Genomic DNA, 27,059 nt, shown 5'->3' with positions numbered 1-27,059 from the left:
CTGCATGCTAATATTACTTATTCATTTTAGTATGTTTTGTATACTTTTAGTTCATGTGTGACCTGTCTCTTTCACAGTACTGAGTGTGTTCTGTGTATATTTTGTATATATTTACATCATGTATGACCTTTCTCTACCACAGTACTAAACGTATGGTGTGTATTTCCACAGTGACCTGAAGCGCAGAGTCAGTATTCTTATAGACGGCTCCCTCATCATTGCCCAAGTGAAGCCGGAGGATACTGGCAGATACACCTGTGCACCTAGCAACAGCCTGGGCCGGCCACCAACTGCCTCTGCCTACCTAACAGTGCAATGTGAGTACAGATTATGCACGCTTTTATTGCCAAAGCCAAATGTGTTTATTTTCAGGAAAGGTCAGTAATGGGCCAAGAAGAAAGAATATATATTTGTACTTTTACCGTAAGTAGAGACATTAAGCATTGTTTGTCTGCAATAAAGATGGAACTGATAAAGAGATGTTTAAAGAGGGGATATTATGCTTCCATGGGGTAACTGTAACACAACATATTTAGATCACCATTTTACCTTTTATTGTTTTGAAAATGCTATATTTGACAAAGACAGTGTATTAACGTGTTTAATAACTCATAGCAGGCATTTTGCCATTCTCAAGCACTAATGCGTAGGGTTGTCTATGTCCCACACTTACGCGGCGCCGTTTGTTTACATGTCATGCAGCAGTGCTAATGCTCTAGCGGAGAAAATAAGTTCAGCAGCAGAAATATGTCAAATAGTGAGTCAGATATGAGTCCTACTGTTTTATGGATTAAACAATAGTGTGAAGCAGTGAGGCAAACAGGAGACGAGGCTTCAGAACCTCTGTCTCTGCCACAGTCTTTATTGAAGGCAAGAGTGGGTTTGAGGTGAGTTTGGAGCAGTATTCATTCACTTTTTCTTCTTATCCTTTACCTCTGTCTGTGCACAGGACAGGGCTCACAAACATAAATCGTGTGTGTGAGTGAACATGAGCAACCATGCTGTGCTTTGGCCCACCTGCTCCAACTGGGCCCAACTCCCAACCTTTGTACTCACACTGGACAAACTTGCCGCGCTTTAGGGGTTATCCGTGTACAGTTCGATGGGGCTAGTCTGAGCGCACACTAAGTTTAATTTTTGATGCTCTAGTAATTGTAAGGAGGGTTTGAGATTTCGAAGATTACCCAAACATGCATGGATGAAATGAACATGATCAAAAAGTTCTGCCTCACATGTAAAAATACACAAGTGCACACACATGAAAGCTCCTAAAATATCTACAGAAGTGTCAAAGTTTACTGTTGTGTTTGTACAAAAGGTTCTGGTATGTTGCTTTAGAGTTTATGTGCAATAATTACAGCCTGAACGTAGCATTTCTACTTCAGAGCTGAACACTTTGGCATTGTCTTTTCCCAAGTGTAATTTTGTGCTGTAAAATGCACACAGAGCATCCTCTGCACTGTGAAACTGATTTGGACACTTTTCCAGTCTGTGGGCTAACTCTTTTCAACCTCTGCACTGCACATTATCCCAACAAAACCCCCAATTTCACACCGACTTCCTTCTATTATTCAAACGTTTGCCTTTGCCTGTGATTGTCATTTACCTCAACTCATTTACGCAATCACCAGGAATCAATTTGTACATCTTTCTATGTTAGTGCATATACTGGCTCAGTCTACACACTCACACATCTCAGTACTTCAGGGAATTTTATATCTCCCACGTCTGTCCTTAAAGCGCTTATGTTTTTTTTATGATTTTCTATTTATGGCCTGGTTGGGTGTTATAGTACCTGTGGTCAATATTTATCATACTTTTACTGACAGTTTGTGGGGAAAAAATGGGGGAAAAGTACAAAATAATAGGAAGTAGCGGTGAGTTGTGCGGTGATGTTGCTGTGACGTGTCCGGTCAGCTGATTTAAACAGGTTTTGTCACTTTCTACCGGTGGAGGCAGGAAGATAGCGCCATCTGCAGCCCGACTTCTTCAAGACTGTATCCCAGGTGTGTGAGAGTAAAACAGTCATGTGGTATAACAGGAATTGCTCAACAGTGTTTTTAAACTCCACCCACCTTCTCTGAAATCATTTGGATGATTTCACCCCTGGAATTGCCTTTCCTACTGAACTACCGTAAATTTCGGATTATAAGCCGCTACTTTTTTTCCACGCTTTGAACCCTGCGGCTTTTACAGCAGTGCGGCTTATATATGGAATTTTACTGGATAACGGCCCCTGGGGGGCGCTCTCTAGCTGTAAACGTAAAAGTGAGACAGACGTGGGGAAAGATTCTGCTCTGAAGAATTCACTAGTTTTGATTTTGAACGATCATTTTGCGCATCATGAAATGGATATGATGCAGTTTTTAAGATAAAGAAACAGAAAGGAAACAGAGCAGGGGTCGGCCTTTAACACGCAAAGAGCCATTTGGACCCACTTTCCACGTAAAATAAAACACTGGGAGCCGCAAATACTTTTTGACATCTAAAATGAAGATAACACTGTATAATAACAATAATGTAACGGAATAATGTAGGTTTTACTTTCACGGACAAGCCTTCTACACGTGGCAGATAAATATGGCAAAAACAACTTAAGTGCATTAAAAAAATACAACTCACCAAACCGCTGCATCATGCATCGCGCTGATTATGTGATTATGTCTACTCTACTCCGCAGTTTCTTTAAAAAAACAACAACAAAAAAACTCGTAGCGTATCGTTTAATCCCAGGTGCTTATTCTCCATGTGCCAAAGCAGTTTTGAAGGTTTCATTGCCTTATTTGCTTTTCCCGTATGTTACGTAGAGCGGACTGTGCGCGTGAGTCACCTGCAGCGACAAACCCAGATTTTAAGTAGGCATTGTCTGTTAAATTTATCTTTCTTTTTCTTGGAGATCGTAGTCTCCTCTTCTGGCTCCTCAGTTGTCCTTTCCCCCTTTGTTAAAAGCTCTCCAAAGACTTTTGTTTTGGCTCATTTTCACTCGCTTGTGGCTCTACTTTTGTGCGTCGTGTCTGATGTGTTATACGTGATACGTCATCGCGGAGACAAGAGCAGATAATAAACTTGCTACTACATCAAATAGATTTCTGTGGCGATTTCCAGCAGGATTTTCATGATACATCTACGGACGAGCTTATTAGTGTGTCATTAGGGACGGGCCAAAGTTGCTCCTGACCCCTGTGCGCACAGCGTCTGAAAATCAGGGCTCTTTACGCAGGACTGTGAGCTGTGTGTGTGTCAGTTCCCAAGCCACGCAGAGCCGCAGTATAAGGCTGAAAGAGGCGCATACGGCTCCGGAGCCGCGAGTTGCCGACCCCTGAAATAGAGCCACTGCACGTAAGCTCGACATCAATGAATCCAACTTGGTCAATGTAAAAAGACGACAAAAGTTTTCAGAGGAAATAAAAGCAGATTTTCCGTGTTGGTGCAGCTTTATTTTATAAACCTGCAGATGTGTTCATCCCGTGTTGTTGTCGTGTTGGTGCCAATTTTCAGGCACAGTTTAAAAAAAAGCGTGTCGGTGCACCGTCTTTCTGTGTAAATATCTCATGTTACAATATGAAAACCTGCGGCTTTTATTCAGGTGCGGCTTATATATGTACAAAATTGATTTTTTCTTCAAATTTAGCTGGTGCGGCTTATATCAAGGTGCGCTCTGTAGTCCGAAATTTACGGTAAATGTAAAGGTAGATGTTAACTTGAAAACTACCACTATGTGACATCACAAGGAGGAACAGAGCATTTTGAGCTTTGGAGATGTAGACAGACTAATAATGCAGGGTTACTCAAACATGTGTAGGTAGGTTTTTGATGTGGTAACAGCACTATAACATGACTTAAAACTCAGAAGGGTTAGTTTTGTGTAATATAGGACCTTTAAGCGGAGAGCAAATACACACACGGTAGCTTGTACTCTTCTCGTCGCCAGCATTCACCGGCAGTAGTCAAGGCAACAGACATTTTTGCATTCCCTTGCTCTCCAGCCTTCTTCGATGGCTGCATATTATACTGCGCGTGGAACAGCAGTCGTGAGAGGAGGAAAGGAGGAGGGGGGGTGGGGTGGGGGGCACATCGGTAGGGATTACATCATTGCTGTAAGCGCGGCTCTCCGTCAGGCTGCGGAGGGCTCCCAGCATCTGCTCTCGTCCTCTTCTCATTCTCCTCACATATCGTTCCAAATGTATTCCTTCTATCCTAAAACGTCACCTTCGTCTTCTGCTTTGCTTGTCATCCTTCCGTTTCCCCTCTCACCGCTCTCAGCCAATAGGAAAGTTTCCCAAAAGCAGTCTTGTTATAGCCTGGTACCGGTGTATCGTGAGCCTACTGCTGTCTCAAAGCTATTTTTAGACCCTTGGCAGATATTCTTGTCCATGGCACTTTTGCCGGGTCTCCTCTGGGTGCTTTGTGGTGGAGCGCTGCTGGTGCCGGTGGTTAGGATCGGAGTGTAGTACAAACTTGTGTTGGCATCGCTGCAGTCAACTGATCCCTCTGATTCCTCCCTTGTTCCCTATGCATCCCTTCATCTTCTCCAGGCCTGCAAGATTAATCACAACCGAATCAAATTTAAATGGGCGCAATTAGCAAATCCCAAAGGCTGCAGTTTTTAAGTACCATAATTTCCTCCACAAACAACAAAATATCTCTGTCTTATTCTGCATTAATACTGCTAACTCTGTAGTTTAGATCTGTAAAAACATGTTCTGAAATGTCCCTGTGTGTCAGATGCCCTTCCTGTGTCTCCATGGGGTCTTACTCTGCATAAAATCTGCCAACACTGTAGTTTAGATCCGTACAAACACGTTCTGAAATGCGATTCTTGTATTAGTTTGTCAGTTCATATTTCAATCTTTTTTGTAATTTCCTGTGAACTTTGAACCAGATCCATTTATTTAAACATAAATCACAAATCTACTCAAACTCGCAATGTCAGAAAAATTTCAGTTAGATATTTTCCCCAAATCGTTCAACCCTACTCATCTGTTTCCTCCATCATTTTTGTCATCCTTTGTCGCAGCAGCTGACTGTCATGTGCCGATATTGAGTTCAAAGAGTCAAACTAGCTCGTATTCTCTCTCTCTTTCTCCCTCTCTCCTCCTCTCAGCATTACGTCACCCTCTTCTCCCATCTCTCCCTTACCTGTCCTCGTTCCCACGCTTTTGCTCAGCCTTCCTCATTTGCTCTGATGATGGCTCTCGCTCCTCCTCTTCCTCGCCCCTCCTTCTCCTCTTCTTCTTTCACACTAATTTACATCCTTATCACCCACTGCTTTTTTCTCTCCTCCTTGACCTCATTTGGACTCCATGCTGTTCTGGCGTTTTCACGTTTCTGATTCTAGACTAAAAAGTTTTAATTTCATCTGTTCTCCTCAGGCCTACGGCAGATGACCTTTACCTGAAAGACATTAAGTAATATCTGTTTTCACTAATTAAAGATTAGAGATAGTGACTTCTGCCATTACAGCATGATGTCATTCAATTTGCAGCTTTATTCATTAAAAGTAAAAGACCAAGAACTTTTAGGGTGCGTGCACACTTGTCTTGGTTTGGTCCTGTTCCAGTCCTGCTTTAGTGCTGGTTTAGTCCAGCTTCAGTTCTGGCTTTAATCCTAGTTTAGTCCCAGATTTGGTGTGGTAATTGTGAAAGTGTGAAATCTAAAAAATGGGAAAATCAGAACTTGTTCATTTTAAACTGTTTCTCAGTGAAACTTAATTGTCTTGAATAAATACTTTTGTAGTTATAACTGACAGACACCAGCTATACAAAATAACATCATAAAACCATGATATGCCATTGTCGGTTATGGGTTTATCAATAATCCCTTTGTTTCCAGTCATCTGAAGAGTCCTAACAGGAAGTGTATTATTGTCTTGTTTGTCTGCAGATCCTGCCCGAGTGGTGAACATGCCAGCTGTCATATATGTGGCCATCGGTCTGCCCGGCTTTATCCGCTGTCCCGTCGATGCCAATCCCCCTGTAACCATGGTGAAGTGGAAGAAAGATGGTCTGCCTCTTAGGATAGACAAGGTCAGCCGCCTCAAAGCCAGTTTTGTTCCACTCATTTGGTCCCACTTTCATTTGTCAGATTTCAATTGTGAAATCTGTAACAAATAGGATCTGATGTCGAAGATTGCCTTTTCTCCATGCTCAGTACAAGAGGTTAAGGTTAAACTATTATCTCCATAGGGGGTGGGTAGAGAATATTGGGGTGGGTAGAATAGCCTAAATTAATTCCTAGATGTAAAAAGTAGTGAAACAAATGATTACTAAAGTCCATGTAAAATAGCATTTGGAGAAATTAAGATATTATTTATCAGTTCATTTAATTGCACTGACGAATCATTAAAGAATACACAGATTCTGGTGTTTCAAAACAGGCCCGTCAACTGAAATTTGGTGGCCCAGGGCAACAAGCTTCATATAGGCCCCCCTCTAATATAAATTAATAGGGGCCCAGAATTAAACCCTCTTTCTAAGACCCTGGAGCCTGGAACAACAGACCCCTGACTTTAACTCAAGAAAGAGTACTGTTACTTAAAGCTAAATAGTGCTCAAGTAGAAGTAAAAGTATTCTGAAAAGTGCAATGTGTTCAGAAGTTAATCAAGTCCAATCCAATCCACTTTATAAAAGTTTTTAATAAACAATCTTTTCAAAATACTGCACAGAAAAATTAAGTTGATAAAACAAAGTGGTCAATACATTTTTAAAAAGTAAATGTAACCGAGTTCTACCCCCCTGTGCAGTACCCCGGCTGGAGCCAAATGGAGGACGGGAGCATCCGTGTGGCAGAGGTGACAGAGGACTCCCTGGGCACCTACACCTGTATGCCTTACAACGCCCTGGGTACAATGGGATGGTCCCCTCCTGCTCCCCTGGTGCTAAAGGTGAACTACTACACTGTTCTGCATTTCATTCACAATACTAGGGCCGCACTATTTTGAATAAATATCTAATTGGGATTTTTCTGACAAGTATTGCAATTGCTATTAGACTTGTGATTTATGTTTTATAACAGGATTTAGTTCAAAGTTCACATTTTAAATGTGTTCATAAGAACTGAGAAGAAGACTGAAATATGAACTAATACAAGAATCACATTTCAAAACATGTTTGTACAGATCTAAACTACAGGGTTAGCAGTTTTTATGCAGAATAAGACAGGATACTATGTTTGTGGAAGAAATTATGATGGAACTACATTGAATTCGTTCGATTTGGTTTTGATTACTCTTGCAGCCCTACATCATACTAACTAAAACGAATAATCTAAAACAGTTTATCAAAAGTATTATTTTCACAAAAGTACTATTAATGTTTGATACACACGGAATAATTTTCCAAAGACTGTTTATACTAGATGCTCCTCTCCCTTTACCACAATGTCCTCTCTCACCGTTACCTGCAACATGTACTATTCCAGATAGCGCTCCCTGTTGGTCGTAGTAGGCTTTCCTATTGAGACAATTGGCCGGGGTAGATTTCCACGGCTGATTTATACCTCAGCAAGAGGCATTGTGCATGGTAATTGGAGGCCACTAGGTGCAGCACATGTCTTGCAACCAATTAGCTAATTCAGATGGTCTTGTTAAATACACGTTCCATTGCCAACAAATCATTTATTTTAAATCACTTCTTCATTAAGAAAGACTTGGACTTTATGTTTATCACAGACCTGGCAGAGATGTGATCAACATATGTCCTAAATGCATTCTGCTCTCTAGGCTGTTCCTTCACATGTGACCCTAGACCTTCAGGCTGCAGTGGAGGCCTTGCCATAATACATACAGACAGCTTTTCATGCCACTGTTTATTATGCTTTAAACTATCGCCTCCCTGGTCCAAATGGCATGTTTTGGCCAAAATTCTGTGATGTTTTTAACCTCCTTTTTTAAACTTTAAAATTGATCCTGCTTGAAGATTTTAATACGGCCATCAATGATTTATCTAATAATCTTACAATGAATTTTATAAATCGCAGTGAATCCTTCAACTTTTGCCAGCATGTTAATGGCTCCACTCATATTAAGGTTAAAACTCTAGATATTATCTTCTCCCATGGACTCACTGTAGATATGAAAGGATCTGAAGAGTTATGTGTGACAAATCATAGCTGTATTCTCTTCAATATTTCCATAAAGCTGAAATCCCAGTTGCTAAGCAGGTTCAGTACTCTAGTATACTTAGTGATTTAACAGCTGCTATATTTTGTTCAGATTTTAATAACAACTTTGATTGTTTTTGTTGTTCTAATGATGTCCAGGTTGTTAACTCTATTGGTTCAACTCTCACTGTTCTGCTTGTCTTGATAATGGTGCACCTCTGAAACAGAACAGTGCCATCTATTAGGCCCAACCCTTTAATAAACAATACTATTCGCTACTCAAAATCCACCAATCTCCTAGTCCTTGGCCTCCATTTGGAAGAGTTCTTAATACTGCAATTGAAGAAGCTTGCTCGGTCTATTTCAGAGGTTTTATTACTGCAAATAAGCAAAACCCCCAAGTTGTTTTTGACACCATGAATGGCCTTGTGTCCTCCCAAGTGCCTTCCCCATTCCTGTTTTCTGAAGATTGTGAAAACTTTTTTGTATTCTTCGCAAACAAAGTATTCTACAGCCATATCCCTGAATAACTTAGATGAGCTTGTATGAAGACCTCATTTAGCCCTAATGATATTTTGCCAGCTTTTTGAAAAAAGTATTGCTGTCCATTGGTCCCGCACTACTTCACATCATTAACTGCTCTCTGATCTCTGGCTGCTTCCCCACACATTACAAGGACTCTATTGTTCATCCTCTACTCAAAAAAATCTTTCTTGTTCCCCTGGTTTCTTGCATGCACAGACCAATTTCAAAATTGCCTTTCATCTAAACAATTTCAGAGAAGGCTGTTGATAATCAAATGATCCTGTTCTCAGCAGTGACAAATTTCAGTCTGGTTATCAACAAAACCATCCACTGAGACCGCCCTTCTCAGAGTGCACTGTGACATCCAAATGGCCCCGTACTGTAGTCTGAGTACAGTCCTTGCTGTTGTTAGACTTCCGACACTGAGGGCCAGAGATAGTGGGAATCTCTGATAGAACCTTTGGTTGATTCTCCTACTTACCAGAGAGATGCTTTTCTGTCTCATCAGGTCCTTTTATGTCAACATCTGCCCCACTCCTGCGGAGTACCCCAAGGGTCAGTGCTAGGACCAATTTCATTTGCCCAGTACTTATTTCCACTTGGTGAAATAATAAGCATATTATTATTGTCTTCCCATGTGTACGCAGATGACATTCAAATGCACTATTCCTTTGACCTTGAAGACACTGAAAATCTAAAAATTGTGCTTGACTGTCTGGCATCATCTCCGGTAACCATGACAACACTATCAGGAAGATTTCCAAAAGCATCGGGGCCTTAACTTCTAGCATTCCCTCCTCCCCAAAAAATCTAGAAATAATTTTTGATCAGGCCCTGAATTTTGAACAGCATATCCAAGCTTTGTCCTGCAGATGCTTCTTCTACCTCAAAAACATTTCCAAACTCAGACCTATACTAACCCATTCAGAACTCAGACTGATCATACATGCTTTTGTTTCGTTGTTTCACCTCAATTATGGTAACTCACTCTTCTTCGGTCTCAATAAAACACAATCAAATTTGAATATGAATATTTTTAATCTGTAAAGCTGATCTCTGTGAAAGAGTACTCTAGTAACACCATTAGAATAAAATATAAAGCTAAAATACAATAAAATGACAATAAAACTAACTGATGTCAGGGGGAGCGAGTTCCAGAGGGAGGGAGCCCACACAGAGTTTAGTACCAGCATCTCACTACTAATATTACTACTCCATTATTACTACTGAGAGAGTCACTACAATGTATTCTACACCACTGTTTCTCTGGACAGGACCCTCCCAAATTCTCTGTGGTTCCTGGAGGGGAGTACAGGCAGGAGGCTGGGAGAGAACTGGTCATCCCTTGTGAGGCAGAGGGAGATCCCTTTCCCAACATCACATGGAGGAAGGTATAAGACTCTGACTCCATTTGAAACCATGGAGGAGTTTGGAGTTGCAAATTATATTTCTAAAGTGACTACTCAAAATTTAATGACCTAAAGTGCGCAATGCTATTTATTTTTAATCACATTTTAATGTCGTCTATAAAAGATGCCATCAAGAAAATGCGTTAGACCATAATGGTGTGTGAGTCTTAAGCAGTATTTCATATTGATAGTACAATTAACCACTCGTTTAATCACGTGGGTCATTATGTGTGTTGTTTAAAGTAGACTGAAGTAGACGATACATATTTCACAAACTGAAACCTGAATCCTCTTTAATGTGCCTTTATCTTTGTGTTGCATGGCTGAGTCAGGTTGGGAAGCCCAGTAAAAGCAAGCACAATGTCCTGCCGCGTGGCAGCTTACAGTTCAAGTCCCTGACGAAGGAGGACCATGGAGAGTGGGAGTGTGTCGCCACTAACGTAGCCACGAGCATCACTGCCAGCACGCACGTCCAAGTCATAGGTACACACTTGTTTCCATCTTTAATTGACACAGGGGCGGCTATTTCATATGTTGATTCAATAGAGTCACAAGTTGGTTGTTAAAACATTTCTGGCATCTAGCTTTAAGAATAAAAACTGATAATATGTGACTGTCATAGATGCTTGATTATGAACTTGAGGACCTAAGACACTAATATATATTTTTACTTTGTATTTTGAGGAAGTCAATTCAATTCAATGCAAATGTATTTATATAGCATGTAAAACTACTTCATCTGATCAAAGTGCTTCACATAAAAGTCAACAAAACACAAATATACAGATATCACGATACATAGCACCTAATTTGAAATAGGAGCAACTATCTTTGAGTATTATTATTTGAGTAGAATTATTCTTTCTTTCAGGGGCTTGTTGGCAGTGGGCCTGTCCATCATGTCCCAGCTACTTAAATGTTACTACACTAGAAACACTAAAATAATGGAAAAAACATACACATATGTGATGGCTGGACCAATATCAAAATATTTATATTTTCATTCTGAAAAAGTTGATTTCCATTGGTTGAAAGCAGGTGAAAAGCAGAGATGATAGCACCTCTACTCTAAGGTAAAGCAGTTTTATTGGTATCTTTTAAGAAATTTTACTACTGATCCAAGAACACCTTCAGCTCAGTCCTTGTTATCTTGTCTACATCATCAGAGGTTATAATACTCCCTACAATGGAAGCAAGGTGAGACTTGAAAGAATAATATTACCAGAGTGTGTTTGGAACTCTTCAAATCCAGACTCAAAACTCACCTTTTCAGACTGTCCTACCTTTTGTAACCAATCACACATCTTTTATCAATCAGTTTTTTGTCATGTTTTATTGTATTTGTATGTTTTTATCTAATTTTTTTATCTTGTTCAGTGTCCTTGGGTGTTTTGAAAGGAGCTTATAAATAAAATGCATTATTATTATTATTACTCATATCTCTGGGACCCACACTGATAGTAAATAAGCTCTCTTAGCAGCCTCAGGCTAATTCATTTATTCTATAGTATCAATTTTGACAGTATCAAAACAGTATCGCAAACAATAATCATTGGTATGGCCCATCGCTATCATGCGTCTTATCCACATTAGCTCACTAAAGGTAGAGTCACTAGCAAGGACCACACCACAACAATGGTATATGATAAAGATATTTATTGATGATATGGATCAATGTGGTGGCTGGGTAGAGAGACCTCCCTCGCCAAGAGGCACGTGGTGGGAGAGAGGGTGACGAGAGAGCAGAGACAGACGGTGTTGTCAGGATGGACTTGTATAAATAGGGCTTCTGGGTAATTAGAGGTGTGGTTGAGGTGAGCTATGGTTCGCTGGAGAGGAGCAGGAGGAGATTGAGGTGTGGTCCTGCTCCTGAATTTCAGTTAATCAAATAATTAACTCTATATTTTAGAATACAGAAGGGCTACTTGGATGTGTAGAGAATGTGCAACATTGTCCTTTAGGTGCTCTTCAGTGTAGGGACCTGTTTGAAAATCAAAATTGAAAACACCTGAGGCATTAAAAAGTTCAAAGTTAATAAAACACTTTATTACCCCAAATTAAAATTACGCCAGTGCACTTCGGCCTTCATCAGGGCATCAGTTCTTTTGATTTTTACATTGGAGACAGCTCACTATAGGATTAGATTCTTTTACAAGTGTTTTTCCTCTCTAGGCACAAGTCCCCACGCTCCCTCCAGTGTCCGCGTGGTCGGGTCTTCCACCTGGGCCAATGTGTCCTGGGAGGTGGGCTACGACGGAGGCTACCAGCAGACATTCTCAGTCTGGTATGGCCATGTGTGAGTCATCCCAGCATGCTTTGCTTCCTGCTTTTCTTCTACTTCCTCTGTTACTTCTAAAATGTGTTTTCCAGGGTTGTGTTCAGAACAGTTGTGAAACATAGAGATGGAAATACACGGAGGTCCATCTCTTTAGCTTGACCTTTGAACCTGAGGAGCGCTTCAAAACAACTCCACTGAACATGACCCCAGTTCTGTCCTGCTGCTGCCGCTTTGCTGCTGCTCAAATGGAAGAAACGTGATTGGACCAGGCCACGTTAAATATGCATTTGCTAATTCTTAAAGCTAAATACAACATTTTAAAGCTAACAATGCTAAAGCTAAAAGACAAAGATCAAATAAATTAATAATGTGATAAATACATTATTCAGCTATATTTATAATATCGAATTCTATCCATAACGAGTGCTTTTAGATGGTATCTTTCCTGCTTTTCCTGTATTTGTAACCATATCAAACGTAATGTATAGTTCTAACCATAGACTGTATATATGAATGGACATGGCTAACTCTCTAGCTGCTGCGTTCTAAATAGAAGGTGATCATGGGCGCACTTCCGGCTCCATCAACTTTGGCTCCAGCTCATTCCTTTCTGCTGCTCTCAGGCTCGTCATTTTGGTCTTGAAATGTTTGTATAAACCCGCTCTACACGAGACAAATCAGCTGCCTTCTTTTCCCGAGGTCACTCTCGCTAGCATTAGCAACAGTTTTGATTGACAGTGTTGCTAAGCCCCCACCTCCTGCCAAACCAGCGGTGCAGGCTTTCAACAGCTTTGCTCTAGATTGGCTCTTTGGTTGCTATTATACTCGTGGTCGGAATTCCAAATATGGAACTGGGCTCCAAATTTGCCCCTATAACTGCTAGCCTCGATGAGCTTTATTTGACTGGAGCCAAACACTATAGGTGACATCACACTCCCCTCTCCGCTTCTTTATACAGTCTATGGTTCTAACACACTTTTTTGGTCAATTTCTGATTCTCAAATAATGGGACAGAATTAAAACATTTAATATACCATAACTACTCAAATGGTGAAATACACCGCTCTATGAATACAGTTTTCTCTTCAAAATCCTTTTCCAGAACCGGATCAGGATAGTAGCTGCTCTTGTAGCAAAATATAAATCACTTTGTACTAGGCCTGTCACGATAACACATTTTGAAGTGTGAAATATTGCGGAAGTCAATATAGACGATAAACAATAATATTGAAACCAAACCCTGAAGCAGAATTATCTAAAAAAAAGTATTCTAAATGTACAATATAACAGAATAAATGACAGAACCTAACAATTAAGTCATAGAAGCTCAAATCTTATCATAAAACACACAAATACTCCAAAATCTTCTCACTAGTATGAAGAAAATGTACCCATGATAAATATTGACCCCCAAAAACTCTTGTCCATTTACCATGTATTGTTGATATAGTAATTATCTATAGTGCTATATATCTCTTGTGAGCTTTAAGTCATGTTATAATGTTGTTATCTCATCTAAAACATACCTGGAGTTGTGTTTTGTTTTATTCACGCATGTGTGTGTAACTCTTTATTATTAGTCAGACTACATCGCCAAAAATCTAAATGCTCTGTTCAACCTTGTGATGTCATGAAGCTGTAGTGAACAGTGAACAGCTCCTTTTACCTTTAGTTCAGTGGAGAGTGGAAATTCCAGGGCTGAAATTATCCAAATGATTCTAGTGAAGGTGTTTTGAGTTTAAAAACACAGTGGAGCACCTCCTGTATTGCCACATGACAACACAAAGTGGAACAGAGTGTTTTCAGTTTAAGAGAAAAACTCAGCCTCAATGCAGGGTTTGTGTGTTAAATGTGTGGCTGAAACAAAACACAACTCCAGATGTGTTTGCAATGAGGAAACAACATTATAACATACATCAGAAAATAGTGTTATATGGGCTCTTTAAAAGGCCTGAGCTGCAACAGTTAAATAGCAGAATGAAGCAATACTTAGCCTTATTAAACTCTTAACAGCTGAAATCTTGCATTAATAATTAAAATTTGCAAAAATCTCCCCATTTTTTCAAAGTAATTGTGCTAACGATAAATATTCAACCCCAACTTACATTGTTCCAGCTTTTAGATATATAAGTCGTTACAGTAATTTTAGTGACAGGCCTATTATTAAGTTCAACAAAAACCATTTCCTGTTATCATATACATGTGACAGCTCATGCATGCATACTGTTATTGTTGAACCAATGCTGCTAATGCAAACTGTATGGCATGGGCGACCAGCAAATTGCGAAGCTAAGTGCGGCATGGGCTAATTACATTACAGTGAAAATGGTGACGTCATCAAATATTCAAAGATCTATGTTTGACTTATGCATAAAATATGTGCTCACATAGCTTTAGTGATGAAGTCCTTTTATTCTTATAGCTAAAATGCATGACGCTTTTAAATGATGAACATTCTGGTTTAGTTTTAACACATTATTATTTTAACGTTATCATAATGTTTTACTTAAGACTGAACAGTTGACGTAATCTCTCCTGCTGTGTTTAATCTATTCCCTTTGGACTTGTGAACAGGCTGAAGAGGGCGCACTTGGGTCCGCACGACTGGCTGTCCGTGGCGGTCCCGGGGGGGCGTGACTGGATGGTGGTACCAGGCCTAGAGCCAGAGACGACATACCAGTTCAGTGTCTTGGCCCAAAACAAACTGGGCACGGGCCCCTTCAGCGAGGTTGTCACTGTGAACACACTAGGTGAGAGTGGGAAACACTGCCCAACTAAAACACACACAGCAGGGAATAACACAGCAGGACATAACACAGAGAGCACCAAAGCTGACCAATCCCGGGGTTTCACATGATGTGACAATATTCGATAGGCCAATCATATTTACAGGTCCTATATTATATGAAATTGACTCTTGTGAGCTTAAAGCCATGTTATAATGCTGTTACCTTATCAAAAACGGATGAGGGCAGGGAAAAATGAATATTTTTAAAGTTTAGATTCATGCTGTAATATAGGGGGGTTTCTAGGGTGTTCTCACCAATAAAAATTATCAGGTTCAACAAATGTGCTTTTACCTTTTGTATATTTCATAGGAAAATACAATGTCATCAGTAGCACCATTGCTGATATGTTGACAGATCTTTTGAAATGAAGCCCAAACTATGTATTTTTGTGATCAAATTTTTATTCAAGTATCAATCTCAAGTGCAAAAGCCCAAACAATGTAAAATAAAATGAACCATATCCTTTTACTTTAATCATACCAACAATCTACCTTCAGACTTCAGAAATAATTGTTTAAATATGAATTCATAATTAAACCATTATTTTAATTCCCAAAGCAGTAACTGAAAAGTCAAAATGACACTTTGAATTTGCTGTACATGATTTCTGGTGTTTTAAAAAATGTGAAACATAGAACTAGTTCATTTAAATACTTTGGAGCAACAGCCTCACTCTGTTTGGATACCTAGCATTCTATTTGTTCACTACAATGAGTTTAGAGGCATTTTTCACAACTGCCAGAGACTGTCATGCTAATGCCAACAACAACTAGCATGCTAACAAAGCACATGTGTTGCTTCCTGGTGAAAATAGTGGGTCATTTTGGTCTTAAAATGTTCGCTGTACATGATCCTTTTTATTTCACTATTGTGTCCGTAAATCAAGATATGAACATTAATAACAGACAAATCCCCGAAGTCGCTCCCGCTAGTTTTAGCAACAGGTTTGCTTGACAGTTGCTAAGTGCCTGCCCCCTGCTAAACCAGCAGTATGGGCAGGAAGGGGCGTTTCCTTCAACAGCCTTTCTTCAGATTGGCTCTTTAGTTGCTATGACACTAGCGGTCAGAATTCCAAATATGAAACTCGGCTCTAAATTCATCCCTATAACTGCTCAAGCCTCGATCAGCTTCATTTGACTGGAGCTGAACACTGTGGGTGACATCACACTCTTTATACAGTCTATGCTACCGCCCCTTTAATGTTGAACTGTAGATCAGCAGGTGTCACTTGTCTTACTTTAAGTAAACTCAAACAGGCAACTGGTTCACACATCTGCAGCAGCACCTCACTGATACTGTGAGTTTCACAGCTTGAACAACTCCATCTAGAAAAGTCGAGATATAATATAGACTAAAAAGCAGTAATTTAATGGAAATATTTAGGGGCAGGAATGCTAAAAGTTGAAAAAACTGAGGCACTCAAAAAAGTACAAAATAATTAAAAGCCTTTATTACCACATTTCAGATAATGTCATAGGTTTTGATCATGTGACGGTCACGTCACGTGAAATGTCATACATGATGGGACATGTAGGCTGAGTAGAGTTTAGTTCTTAACATGACACTTAAATTATATGTACATATACATTCATGTTAATTTTAGAACTACTTAATAGAAAAAATATGCAAAGGTGCTGGAGATGTATAATTTTCTAGAGGACAAATCTTAAAAACATTTAGGAAAATATAATATGTAAAAAAATAGGCATATCTATAATTATTTAGTTTAAAGCATGTGGTTTTCGAGGAAGGGGGAGTAATTTAACTGTCTATTGAGGCCTTGAGAGTATAGATCCAATAAGACTCGGCTTTTTTTAAACGTTACAGCAGTATTTTAATGCAAACTCAATGTAATGTAAAGTCTCACACGACAAAAGACCTGTGTCCTCTGCATACTATCAGACCTGTACAGATCATATTTTATTATAGTTGAGACTGAACCAAAAATGTCAGTTTTTCTGTGTAAATGAAGCTGTCAGTGAGAGTTATGTAAAAGTATGTGATGCGCTGCTCACTGTGATAACTGTTCCTGCTGCACCACCTTTGTGCCTCCAAAAAAACAAGAACAAAGCCAACTCCCAATTCAGCCCAGAGGGTTTTTAGACGTTTATTTTGCAAATTATCACACGTCAAATATGTTGTTTTTTTTAAACATTTTACAGAAACTAGCTCCACATCGAGGTGTGTGCAAGTCTAACCTTAATAGATATATACATGGAGTCCTGTCGTGGTTTATGTTATTTAGAGTTTTTGATTCAGCATTTTAAGCTGTGTAGATAGGGCAGAGAACCAGTCCAATCACAACTGCTGGATTTCAGATGATATTACAATATTTTAAGGACAATAATATTTAATACTGATGGGGGCATGGTTAAATTGCAGGTTTTGTTTCGTAATGCAGTGAGGTATTGGGTTTAGTTGCTAATAATTAAAGTGATCAGGTTCAGCATTTGTGTATTTACCTTTTGGATGTTTCAAGTCAAAGTACAGTATAATCAGTAGGGAAAACTGCCTCCTGCCCCCCATCTGGGAGTATGACATCCTTACATTATAGAATCTTAAAACCACCAATATGATGTTTTTGAGGTGATAAACATTTTGAGAGAATCACTTGACTTTTGTTTTACTTATACTCTGATGTATTTTGTGTTGTTCTAGTATTTCCTATAAGTACCCCTGAACCATTGGTGCTGCTTACCCCACCACGGTGCCTCACAGCCAATCGCACGCAACAGGGAGTGCTGCTCACCTGGATGCCACCTGCCAATCACACAGCACCTCTTCAGCATTATGTCATGGAGTTCCGCCTAGGCGAGAAATGGGAGGTTTTGGACGACAGCATTCCCGCTGGGGAGACGGAGCTGCTCGCCCGCGACCTCATTCAGGTAAAATACTGACAGGAGTTTTAACAGTGTGTTTCAGGCTGTGTGTATAAACTGTATTCATAATGGCGTTGTGGAGATTTCTTTGTGAAGTTTCTTCCTGCGTCTGAGTGTTTTTTCTGACCTAGCCTAGCCCAAGATCTGGAGATGGGTGCCACTCCCACTGCTCCTGACAAGTTTCACTGATGACATTAAATAGTGAGTCAAATGCAGAAGACAAATTTCTGACTCTATATATAAATGGACATAGCTAACATGATAGCCACTTTGATCCAAATAGGATGGGCGCACTTCCAGCTCCATCGACTCTGGCTTCACTTGCTATACGGAAAAAATGTTGCCCCTCTCTATGTAACTGCTGCTGTCAGGCTGGTCGTTTTGGTGTTAAAATGTTAGTATTAACCCGCTGTGCATGATCCTGGAATTTTGATTGTGCTTTATTTCTCTGTGAATAAAAATATGAATATTTATAGCAGACAAGTCAGGCCGCTTCTTTTCCAGAGTTTGCTGCCGGTAGAGTTACCAACTGTAGTGACAAGCTGTGCATTTTAACTGACAGAGTTCTGCTTTATTTTAAAAACTTACATTTAACTTTAACTTAAAAATATGACAGATAATCTCTACTTTAAAATGTCAGTCTTTAAATCTTTCATCAGCTCTGTGCTTTAGTCTCTTTTTTATGAGCACTGCTATTTCAGAAATTCAGCTCATTGTACTTGTTGTCATGGTTTTCGTTGTAAATGCCAGTAATGCTAGTCTCTTAACGCTGTCCTTCATATAGCACATTAAGTGCTCTAGTGGATGTACTGAGCTCTCTGCCCGATCTAATTCACAGGTTGGGACTGTTTTTCTAGTGTATTTTGGATCCAGTCTTTGAACTCATCGTCTACTTGGAGCTCAGTACAGATGATAAAAGATCAGTACTTTCACTGCACAGCAAACACCCACTCACTCTCCTCTCTCATTCCTGGTGTCTATACTGTACTATGGTATTTATACACAAGATGTACATAATGTGTTATGCTGCATTCAGACTGGGGCGTCAAAAGCGCATTGGACGCCTCGAGTTGGACGCCTTTGCATTTGAGGACAAGCATGCAAAAAATACTTGACGCGCATCCAGAGCGTCCGTTGCGATCTACGAGTGCCTTTGGATGTTTTTCCCTGTGCCTTTGTGAACGCTGCAGACCAGGTTGAGAGAGTGACTTTAATGTATTTATTACATAAAACCCATAAACGGAGGCGATTTTCTCAGCGGCGGCGTGTCTGGGTCCATGACTAGCCGTTGCGTCCAGCATAATTAAGTTGCCAATAGTTGGTAGCTGATGTCTTTCTACTTTTTCCAGATAATGACTTCGCTAAATCACTGGAGCGGAGTCTCTGATTGGTTGATGCTGTGTGTCAAACGCCAAAAGTTCAGCTTTCTCAACTCTGGCGTCTGACTCTTTGGACGCATGAAGAGAGCGCCTGAGCACGCAAGATGCACCACGTAATCCACATATTCTCGGTGCTCTGACGTTACAAAATGCGGGGCAGCCAAGATGCGCATCAACCATAAACTTTGCATGTACTTGACGCCCCGATGCCCCGGTGTGAACGCAACAATATATACACTTTTCTATATGGGTTCAAGTCAGGTAAAGCTTCACAGTTTGAAATCAAGATGGTTGGTTGTTCTGTGGTTGTTGGGGCAAAGTTAATTCAATGGGAGCTGTGTATAGAATACCGGGTAATATATGGTGTCAAAGGTACTTTAAAGGTCCTATATTACACAAAATTTATATTTCTGAGCTTTAAGCCATGTTAGAATGTTGTTACTTCCTCAAAAACATACCTGGAGTTGTGTTTTGTTTAATTCACACGTTTGAGTAATCCTTTATTATTAGTCTGTCTATGTCTCAAAAGCTCAAAATGCTCTGTTCCACCTTGTGATGTCATGAAGGGGTAATTTTCAAATTAACAGCTCCTTTTACCTTTAGTTCAGTAGAGATTGGCAATTCCAGGGCTGAAATTATCCAAATGATCCTAGTGAATGTGTGTGAAGTGTTAAAACACGATGGAGCACTTCCTGTATTACCACATGACATCACAAAGTGGAACAGAGCTTTTTCTGCTTTTTCTCAGCCTAAATATGCAGGATTTGTGTGTTAAACATTTGTGAGTGAAACAAAACTCGATATGTTTGTGATGACGAAGCAACATTATAACAGAGATCAGAAAATAGTACAATAATAATAATAATAATAGTATTATAATAATATGGGCCATTTAATATTTTTTTTTCTTCCTATCTTACCTGAACATAGCTAATGACATTAAAACAGAAAAGTGCAGAATAAAACCCTTTCAGTCATATGCACAGCTAAGCAGAACCGGTTAGAGTCTGGATTTAAGCTTTGTTGAAATATAGGTCTGTCTCACATCTTTAGGAAGACTGTTTCAGGTTTTAGCTGCATAAAACTGAAACACTGATTCCCCATGTTTAGTCCTGACTCACCAGCAGGAGGCTGCTCCCTGAAGTCCTCAAAGTTGGTTCATATGGCACTGCTATGCCAGGGAAAGACTTGTACACAGACTCACCTGAGGTCGTCTAAGCAGGGACTACCAGACTTCTCACACCTTCCACCTCCTCAGGTGGGACCCCAAGGCGTTCCCAGGCCAGCCGAGAGATAGGCCTGGGACAACACCTGTCTCTTACATTTAGTTTTCATTTTCGTCTGCTGCTAAATAAACCATTTTTGTCCCTGTTATAATGTGGTGTTCCTAAAGATATTTTTTGTGCATGTGTCTGTAGGAGGCATGGTATGAGTTTCGTGTGATGGCCGTCATGGATGATACCATTAGTGAAGCAAGTAACGTCGTGGGAGTGTCCAGCACAGGTGAGGCATTACATCGCACAACCACATGTAGATTCCTTTTGTAGCTACAACATACAAAGTGATCTTAACACAGATGAGATTTAAGAGATTCAAGATTTCATTCTTATTGCCATAGAAAACAACAAAATCACATTTAGAGCGTCATGTATGAATGTGTGTGTGAATGGGTGAGTGGTTCCTTGATGTAAAGTGCTTTGAGTGCCTTGAAGGTGGAAAAGTGCTATATAAAAATGTGACCATTTACCATTTATCAAAGAGCAATACAAAAGATACAAGACTCTAATAACCAAATAACCCCAGTGTTATCATATGCACATTAATGACATCAGTACAGCACATATGTAATAAACACTAACAGTCTTAGCAAACAAAAATAAATACACAAAATTCATAACAAAAAGTAAGAAATGGATTCATATAGTTACTGCTGACCAAAATATGTATCATTTTTTATCAATATCGGTACATTTTCACTAACAAATGAACACGTGTGAAATATTTTTACTTTTTACTCTTTAAGTACATTTTTAAACGTACTTAAAAAAGGTACTTTTACTTAAGTAGATTTTTTCATGTTCTACTTTAACTTTTACCTGAGTAACTTTTTACCTCTGTATCAGTACTTTTACATAAGTAACAAAATTACTTCATTCACCATTGCTTATTTTTCACTCTAGTTCAGAATTGTGGTAAAGGAGAAAGTACAAATACCTGCTCTCAAGTGAGTGAAGTAACTGTAAATTAAAGTAAACCTTCACAGAGTAAAGCAGGTGGCCAACCTTACACCCGAGAAGTTACATAGTGCACCCGCTGATGCTTCTTCAGTGCAAATAAGCAGCACTCTCAGTTTGTATTCACCTCACAATACTCAGAGTTTGAACCAGCGCTCTTTGAAACCAAACTGAGTCTTAAACCTCAGGGCACTCTTTACATTCACCCTACTCAGCATTATCAAGTGTTAGAGCTCTTTAAGGTCAGTCTCTAAAGTATGACATCATAGTCTCACTCAAAGCTGTACTGCACAACTGCGCTAAAAATAAGGTTCCGTTAGTTTTGAGTTTGTCAGCTCTGAGCTCAAGTCTAAAATCACAAGGCTTTAAATGTTGCTATGCTGCAGAGGTCACAGAGTACACATCATTTTGTATAACAGCTGTTGCTAGCATTTACAAGGAAGATTTTTGCACTGAGGCTTAGCAGGTCTGAATGCTGTTGCTTCCCCCTGGTGGTTGAAATCAGAACTGTGTTTAAATTGATTGGCCATGATAACTTGCACACAACAATTTTGATTATTCTGATCATCGTCTGATTTCTGGAGTTAAACGATTATTAGAATGTCAAGTGAACAGTTACATCTTATTATAGTTTCTTCACACCAGTGCAGGTTTTGACAAGGAAAATTAAGCAAAAAGATGGCAAACTAATATGGCAAATAGAGACAGACTGACATATCAGATGGTTGATATATTGGAATGATATTTGCACTTTTTAGCACATCGGCTATTGGCTTTGAACCTCCAACACAGGCCGATATTGTGTACTAGCTGACCTGCTGCCACGCAAAGCTTTTGGGAAAAAAAGCTGTGAGTGTATATATATATATATAAAACATAATAATCAAAAATCAAAAATAATCAAAATAGGCCCAAAAATATCTGCAGAGCTCATCGGCCACTGTTATTCTGGATTCTAAACAATTGACTTTGGCCGTAAAGACACCCATAGCTCTTGTGGCAAATACAAAGATGAAAGAGAAAATGTTACAGAGGGAGTATTACACAAAATAGATTTTTCAGAGCGTAGTCCCATGTTTTAACATTCCCTCATCAAAAACATACCTGAAGTGGTTTTAGATGTCATCCGTGCATGTTTGAGTAATTTAGCGATCTCTTCCAAGTCCTATTCAACCCCTCCTTACGGTTAGCTGTAAGATTCTGTCCAATGCTCCACCCACAAGCCTACATCACCCACGCCCCAACACAACAATTCTCCATAAATACACAAAAACATGATACAAAACTGTACACAGCAACTTGACAAACCTGACGTGATGTGCAGTAGTTTCATTAGTGGGATGCACACTGACTGTGTTGTGATAGCGCTCTGAAGGGGGAGTGACTTAGCACAGAGCCATGGGAGAGGAAACTCAGAGCATCAAAAATGTAAGTGAAATGAGTCAAAGATGTTGTTTTCAGCGAATATAGCATTTTCATTGTTTTTGAGGAGGTAACAGCATTATAACATGGCTTAAACATGACCTGTTACTACTGTATTCAACAAAACTTCTTTGTTAGGCTACATTTATTTTCCCCCTTGTCAAAAACAGGTGAGCTAGTACTTATCTTGTCACCCTCTTAAAATCTGAACATTTGAAATTATCCAAAATTATCCAAAAGTAGTGTAATACCAATATAAATGGACATGCTAGCCACCACGTTCCAAGTAGGAAGTGAACCTGGGTGCGCTTCTGGCTCCTCGACTCCGGCTTGTCATTTTGGTCTTAAAATGTTTGTATTGACCCGCTCTACATAATCCTGGTATTTTTATTTCGCTATTGTGTACGTAACTCAAGCTATGAACATTAAGAACAAACAAATCAGGTGCCTTCATTCCCCGAGGTTGTTCCCGCTAGTGTTAGCAACAGGTTAGATTGACAGCGTTGCTATCCGACCTCTTCCTGCTAAATCAGCGGTTACGTTCAACAGCCTTGCTCCAAATTGGCTCTTTGTTTGATACTCCTTGTCAGAATTCCAAATATGGAACTCGGCTCCAAATTCACCTGTATAAGCCTCGATGAGCTTCATTTGACTGGAGCTGAACACTATAGGTGATGTCACACTCCCTATGAGTTGGCTGCACTGCAATGCACCCAGCACTAAATGCTCGTTCATAATTAGATGCAGTGTAACCCCTCGTCCCCATTGCATGATTCACCATAATGTAGGTCACCAGGACAGTGTGCCCATTTAGAGCTGAGCAAAGAGGGACCCCAGTATTAATCTGTTTATTAGTCTCACAGGCAAACCAACACATGAGCATGCAAAGATTATATTTTATTTATACGTTTGTTTAGAGATCTGGCCAAAGTATCACTCAACACAACTAACACTGTACAAAACCCTGACCCTAACCCCAAGTTTTGCATGATAATAACAACTACATCTTTCAAGGAAAACAAAATATAACACATTCTTTTTTCGTAACAGCTCAGTTGGTAGAGCGTTTGTTCACTGATCGAAAGGTTGACGATTCAAATCCCACTCTCAATGCTAACATCATTGGTTGAGCTGTCAGATCCACTGACCCACAGGTTGGCAGTGCGATTCCCACAGATGAATATTATCTTTGTGCCCTTGGGCGATCACTTAACTCCCCTTGTATGAATGTGTGTGTGAATGGGTGAGTGGTTCCTTGATGTAAAGTGCTGTGAGTGCCTTGAAGGTGGAAATGCGCTATTTAAAAATATAGCTAATGTAACCAATGTGAGTGACACAAAGTTCTGATGTGAATGTGTGGGTTTACTCAGTCCAATGACAAAACACAGCTGTAAGTGTGTTTGTGACTTGGAAGCAAATTTACAACATGGCTAAAGCTAAAAAGAATAAACAAACACTACATGTCAAAAGTCTGGACACACCCTCTTATTCAGTGTTCTTTTTCTTTATTTGTACTACTTTATACATTTTATATACAGACAGAAGACATCAGATAATTTTGTAGTAAAGAAAAAAAGTGAAATAATTTTACAAAATATTTTTTGACAAAGCAAAGGCCGGATACTTTGAGGATATATTTTCTTTACTACATATATATAATTTTTGTTGTTATTTTGGTGCATCAGCTGTCGATTTTAAGTCTCCTGCCTAGGCCAGTAATTGAGCTCACTAATTTATGCATAAAGCTGTATTTTAACACTTTAGTGATGATGTCCTTCACAAAATGAGACTACACAGCTCCATTAAAACAAAGGGCTGTGGATGTCTAAAAATGATTTTTATTGGGATGATCTTTTCTTTTTATAGTTTAATTATACAGAGCAGTAAAAAGTATTGACAATATTTATATTTATAATTTTATATTTATATTTATAATTTAGTTTATAATATAGTTGTAATTTCAAATCATATCTCTAGAAAGTAATAAAAATCAAGAAAAAAAAATGAATGAGAGGGTGTGTCCAGACTGGTCGTTTATTTAGCTGTAGGTGTAAATCATCCCTGCTACCATTACAACAGTATGTTAACTTACCTGCCCCCCTGCTCTCTCCCACAGACTTCTTCCCTCCTCCTGAGATGGTGGAGGAGAGTGGACTAGCGCGCCCCGTGGTGGCTGGGATCGTGGCCACCATCTGCTTCCTGGCCGCTGCAGTCCTCTTCAGCACCATGGCGGCCTGCTTTGTCAACAAGCAACGCCGTAGGAAACTCAAGAGGAAACGAGGTAACAGAATAAACCAATTATTCTGCTAAATTTATTTTTCAGAGCTTTTAACAGTGTTATAGTTGTTTTCCCTCAACATTTACTTGCCCAAAGTTGGATTTGGAGTTGGATTTGTTTTGAGTAATCTTTAATTGCTTATTTTCAAGACGCCATTTTGTCCATCAACCCCCATTTTCACCGCCACCAGTACATGGCCACTGTGACGTACTTACTTCATTCTCCAATTTTATTTTCTTAATCAGTAATACACGCGTAGGATTTGGCAGCATAGTGTTGTCACTTTGTTACAAAACATCTGCGCCACCTCCCATTGGGCACCGCAGTTTTCTAACGCAGAAGCCAATGAACTTGTTTCTTTTATCAAGCCGTTTTAGATGAATATAGCGATTTAAAATTCCCAAATTATAATATATATGACATAATGAACCACAGGTGTCATAGATTATAACTATAGAGCAGACACAAGCACAATATTTAGCTGCATTTTCAGAACTGTCATCCATCTTGGTGGTGTTGTGTCATATATCAGGGCAACAGGTGGCATGGTCAGTTTGATTGACCTGCCAGTTCCTTCAGGCTGACCATGCCTACAGTAACTACAGTTCTGAACATGTCAACAAGGCAGAGGACTTGACTAAGGGGTTTGTTGTCCCGGGCCCCCGGGTCTTAGGGGTCCAGAATTGGACCCTCTTCCTATTAATTTATATAAGAGAGGGACCCATGTGAGACTTGCCCGGGCCCCCAAATTTCTGTTGACAGGCCTGCAACAAAGTAAGTGTCTTATAAAACAACGCAAGTTGTTGATGTCTGTGTAATCTCTCAGTCATCCAGGTCTGATCCAGGTCTGAAACATTTAAATTCTGTCACTGGACAAAAGTTGTGGTCCAGTCCATCCAGTTGTGGTCAGATTGCTTGTAGTGTCCACCAGGAATCTGACTAGAACTGAAGAAGCCTCTTGGCCTCTTGGATGAGCGGTGAAACGTCTTCACTCTAACAGTTGTGTTCAGTGAGAGTATTAAAATGTTCTTTTCCCAAGTTGTTTATGTTCATGTTAAGTTACATTAATGTTTTTTTTTTTTAAACTGACTAGTCCCATCTAAAAAAGAACCATTTATATTCTCTAAGTACAATGACTTATTTTCAAACATTTTCAACTAAATATCCAGAGCAAAGACCCATTCTCAGTCCGAATGATTATATACTGCTGTTATTTCAGAGGAAACTGATTTAAATATGACTGATGTTTTGTCTTTCAGATCCTCCTCTGTCTATAACACACTGCAGAAAAAGCATGGAAACTCCGTAAGTACCACTCACATGACTCACTAAACCAAGCTATAGAAATTATGGAAGAATTCTGCAAAAACCCAAGTAGAGTGTTCAGTATTTAATCATGCTCTTTAAAGCTACCATCTGTAAGCTTATTTTTAATTTTTTCACCAGTAGATGGCAGATGTGAAACTTGTTCCCCACTCCCCTCACCTGGCCTTTATTCAGGCTCACCTGTGCTCTCTGGTCTTCCTCTGTCAGACTAAAGCTGGCACTATGGCGATATGGGAAAGAAATTAATCATACTGACAGGATTGGGTGTCGACCAGTCTCATCACAGATGGTAGCTTTACCAAAGACTTAAAACTTAACCAAAGATATACTTTGGTGTATGGTGTATCATACATATTTCTACTGCAAACTACAACTTTCAAAATGTGTAAGACAGTTACTATAATAAACATTACTTAACGTTACCATGGAAGCAGAGGCA

General features: G+C 39.5%; 1 protein-coding gene across 1 annotated transcript in view; it reads left to right on the top strand.

The window, feature by feature from the left end:
• igsf9bb (immunoglobulin superfamily, member 9Bb) overlaps nt 1-27,059 on the top strand; it is a 108,049-nt gene that overhangs the window by 72,428 nt on the left and 8,562 nt on the right. Inside the window, exons 7-17 of the mRNA XM_055226923.1 lie at nt 172-317; nt 5,884-6,026; nt 6,744-6,884; nt 9,901-10,017; nt 10,368-10,518; nt 12,208-12,319; nt 14,888-15,063; nt 17,761-17,987; nt 20,779-20,863; nt 25,133-25,297; nt 26,554-26,599. Coding sequence (XP_055082898.1) covers nt 172-317; nt 5,884-6,026; nt 6,744-6,884; nt 9,901-10,017; nt 10,368-10,518; nt 12,208-12,319; nt 14,888-15,063; nt 17,761-17,987; nt 20,779-20,863; nt 25,133-25,297; nt 26,554-26,599 — 1,509 coding nt within the window. The remainder of the gene's footprint in view (nt 1-171; nt 318-5,883; nt 6,027-6,743; nt 6,885-9,900; nt 10,018-10,367; nt 10,519-12,207; nt 12,320-14,887; nt 15,064-17,760; nt 17,988-20,778; nt 20,864-25,132; nt 25,298-26,553; nt 26,600-27,059) is intronic.

The sequence above is a fragment of the Periophthalmus magnuspinnatus genome, chromosome 14 (assembly GCF_009829125.3).
Source record: "Periophthalmus magnuspinnatus isolate fPerMag1 chromosome 14, fPerMag1.2.pri, whole genome shotgun sequence".
Classification (NCBI taxonomy): Eukaryota; Metazoa; Chordata; class Actinopteri; order Gobiiformes; family Gobiidae; genus Periophthalmus; species Periophthalmus magnuspinnatus.
This window is presented reverse-complemented; position numbering and strand designations above follow the sequence as displayed.